At 58.2% G+C, this 2,796-nt stretch overlaps 1 protein-coding gene across 1 annotated transcript; it reads left to right on the top strand.

Annotated features, from left to right (window-relative positions):
- The first annotated feature begins 671 nt into the window (after window positions 1-671).
- LOC147961127 (uncharacterized) lies at window positions 672-2,295 on the top strand. Its single transcript, XM_087533686.1, has 2 exons — window positions 672-2,085; window positions 2,132-2,295. The coding sequence occupies exons 1-2, from the start codon at window positions 672-674 to the stop codon at window positions 2,293-2,295; spliced, it is 1,578 nt and encodes a 525-aa protein (XP_087389812.1).
- Window positions 2,296-2,796: the final 501 nt, after the last annotated feature.

Below are 2,796 nucleotides of genomic sequence, written 5' to 3'. Positions count from 1 at the left end.
CTACGGGTGGATCGGCCACTCCGGCGGCGGGCGCTGTTGCGCCGGGTCCCGCGCGTGCGGCACCTCCGCCCCGGGCGGCTCCACCGCCGCCTCGGGCGGCGCCTCCTCCACCGCCGACCCGCGCTTTGCCTCCGCCGCCACAGCAGCCTAGGGCTGCTCTGCCACCTCCGTCTAGGGCTGAGCCGCAGCCGAACTAGCCTAGGGCTGAGCTACCGCCTAGAGCTGAGCCGTGGCCGCGGCAAATGGCGGCCGGCCGCGGTGGCCCTGGACAAGGCCCGCTCGGCCGTGGGGTTGCGGCGTCGCCGGGAGAGGATCGGAATCCCCCGTGAGGCAGGTGGGACGATGACGGTTACGACGCCTACGGTGCTGGACTGCATCGGGGTTCTTCATCCTCCGGCGGTGGCCGGGGTCATGCTTGGACGGACGATGGCAATGCCAACCAGGGTTTTCAGGGTCCGCCCGGTAACTTTGTGGAGGGGGCGGTCGCTCCTAATAACCGCTCCTTCCGGGGCCGATTCCGTGGAGGTCGGGGCGGGCACAGACGTAACTACCCGCCTAGGCATCCGAAGCCTACGGTTGAGACTGCGGTGGGGGCTGACGAAGGATCGGTTCTACCGCAGGTGGCGGTGGAAACGGTTCATGCCCTGGCCGAAGTCACAGTGTCGGAACCCATGCAGACTGGTGATTCTGCTTCTGAGCATGGTACGGACAAATCTGAGGCTGACAAGTTGTGCAAGTGGGCGGCAAAGAAGAAGAAGCTTACTTGTTTTCGATGTGGTGATACGGGACACTTTATGGCTGAGTGCACTGCGGAATTATGTGACCTGTGTCGGAAACCTAAGCATACCGCTGCCGAGTGCCCTCTTATGCTTGGGCCCAAGCCTACTGTTCAGATTTACGGGGTCTGCTGCTCGGAGTTGATGTTCTTCGAGTCTCCCAGTGTGGCACCTCTGGCACCAGCGGTAGAGACCTCTTTCCCAGGGGTGGTGAAGGTAGTTCATGGACCATTGACCGAGGCGCAAATTATTCAGCAGCTGCGGAAACTCGCTCCGGGTAATTTTCAGTGGTCGTTGCTCAAGCTAAATGATACGTCTTACAAAGTTGATTTTCCGTCTAAGGAGGATCAGTTGCGAATCCTCAAGTTCGGTATGAACAGGATCCCAGGCACTAGTTTTGTGTTGCAGTTTGATGAATGGAAAAAGAAAGAGCCGCAGGGCACGCCGTTGAGGCAGATTTGGGTTCGTTTCTCTGGGGCGCCATCTGATCCCCTGGATAGCTTCTTGGTGACGTGGAGTTTGGGGTCTTTGATCGGTAAGACTGAACAGGTGGATATGCCATTCACTCGGGCCAACGGGGTGGCGCGTTTACTTGTCAGTGTTGCTAATATTGAGTTCTTGCCGAACGTGGTGCCTTGGACGTACGATGGTGTTCTGTATCAGCTGGACGTTCTGTATGAGGATCCTAATTTGTTCGATGAGTTTGAGGATGATATTCCTATGGACACGACTGAGGGAGGAGGTGCCCCGGGGAACCAGGATGATTCGGCTATGGGTGATGATGATGGGGCCAAGGAGCCGGTCGGTCCGTCTGATTCTAGTGATACTGCTCCTGCTCGGTCAGCTGGTGTGGCTCCGACGTCCACCTTGCAGCTTGGGTCCTTGGGACCGTTCTCTGCTCCACCTCGGCTTCGGGGCGTCTATCCGGGTTCCATGGATTCCGTGGCTCCCCTTTGTGCGCCGGCAGTTCTTGAGTTGGGAGGTACCGAGGGGCAGGTGGCCCTTCCCACATCTCCTACCTCGTTGTTGACTACCGTGGATGGTGATGTGATTGCGACTATGGCTAGAGGTGACGGGCAGGAGGCCCGGTCTCCTGTGATGACGGCACCAACGGCGCACACGGAGGACTCGGCGCTCTCCCCCATGTCGCCGCGCGCGGGAGGAGGGATGGCTCGGCAGGAGGCCGCAGTCACTCTTTGCCCCGTTGCGGTGGGAGGGTCAGGTGATGCGCCCGCCTCACTGGCTTCTTCTCCGGAGCACCGTGCGAGGGTATCCCCGGGCCCTGTTGCCGGCGGGTCGCCCGTGGACAGGCCACGGGAGTCGTCGCCGTGCTACTCTCCTGCCCCGATGGCTATGGCCCGGGGTGCCGCTGTTGGGGGACGGGCAGGAGGCCTTTCCCCTAGCAGAGCTTCATGCGAGAAGGTCATCGCCTTTGGCGGTATCCCGGATCCTGTCTCCCAGGGGAGGCGGGTCAGCGGGAGGCTGCAGGAGCAGACGGACATTGATGACATGCAGCTGAGGTGTGCTTTGAGAGCTGCCAAGCTGTGCGACGTTGAGACCTCCACTGGTATTTCCGTTAATAAGTCAAATTCTATTTTGCATTTTACTCATGTTGAAATTATTCATAATGCAAATCAAATAGGAGTTTCACTAGGTAATAATGATATTGAGAAATCTAGGTCGGTTAATGACATTCTTGATTTGGAAGCTGATCGTGCGGTAGATATGATCCGGCACATTGCTGCTGTTAAACCTATGAACGACTCAGAGATAGATGAGCTTGGGTTAGGGTTCTTGATGGCTTGTGTGCCGATCTTGACCCTGCACTACACGAGACGGAGGAGGACACCATTCCTGAGGTGTCTCTTCATGTAGACGAGCCCGAGGCTCTAGAAGCAGAGAATGAGTGTGCTGATCAGGCCGATGGTCTCCCTAAGCCAAAACGGACATGGAAACGGAAGGTTTATCCCGTCTCGGCAGCACGTAGGAGTTCTAGGATCCGCAGTGCAAAAAAATTTCA

This window comes from Triticum urartu, chromosome 7A (assembly GCF_056163025.1).
Source record: "Triticum urartu cultivar PI428250 chromosome 7A, HENAU_Tu73, whole genome shotgun sequence".
Taxonomy (NCBI): domain Eukaryota; kingdom Viridiplantae; phylum Streptophyta; class Magnoliopsida; order Poales; family Poaceae; genus Triticum; species Triticum urartu.
This window is presented reverse-complemented; position numbering and strand designations above follow the sequence as displayed.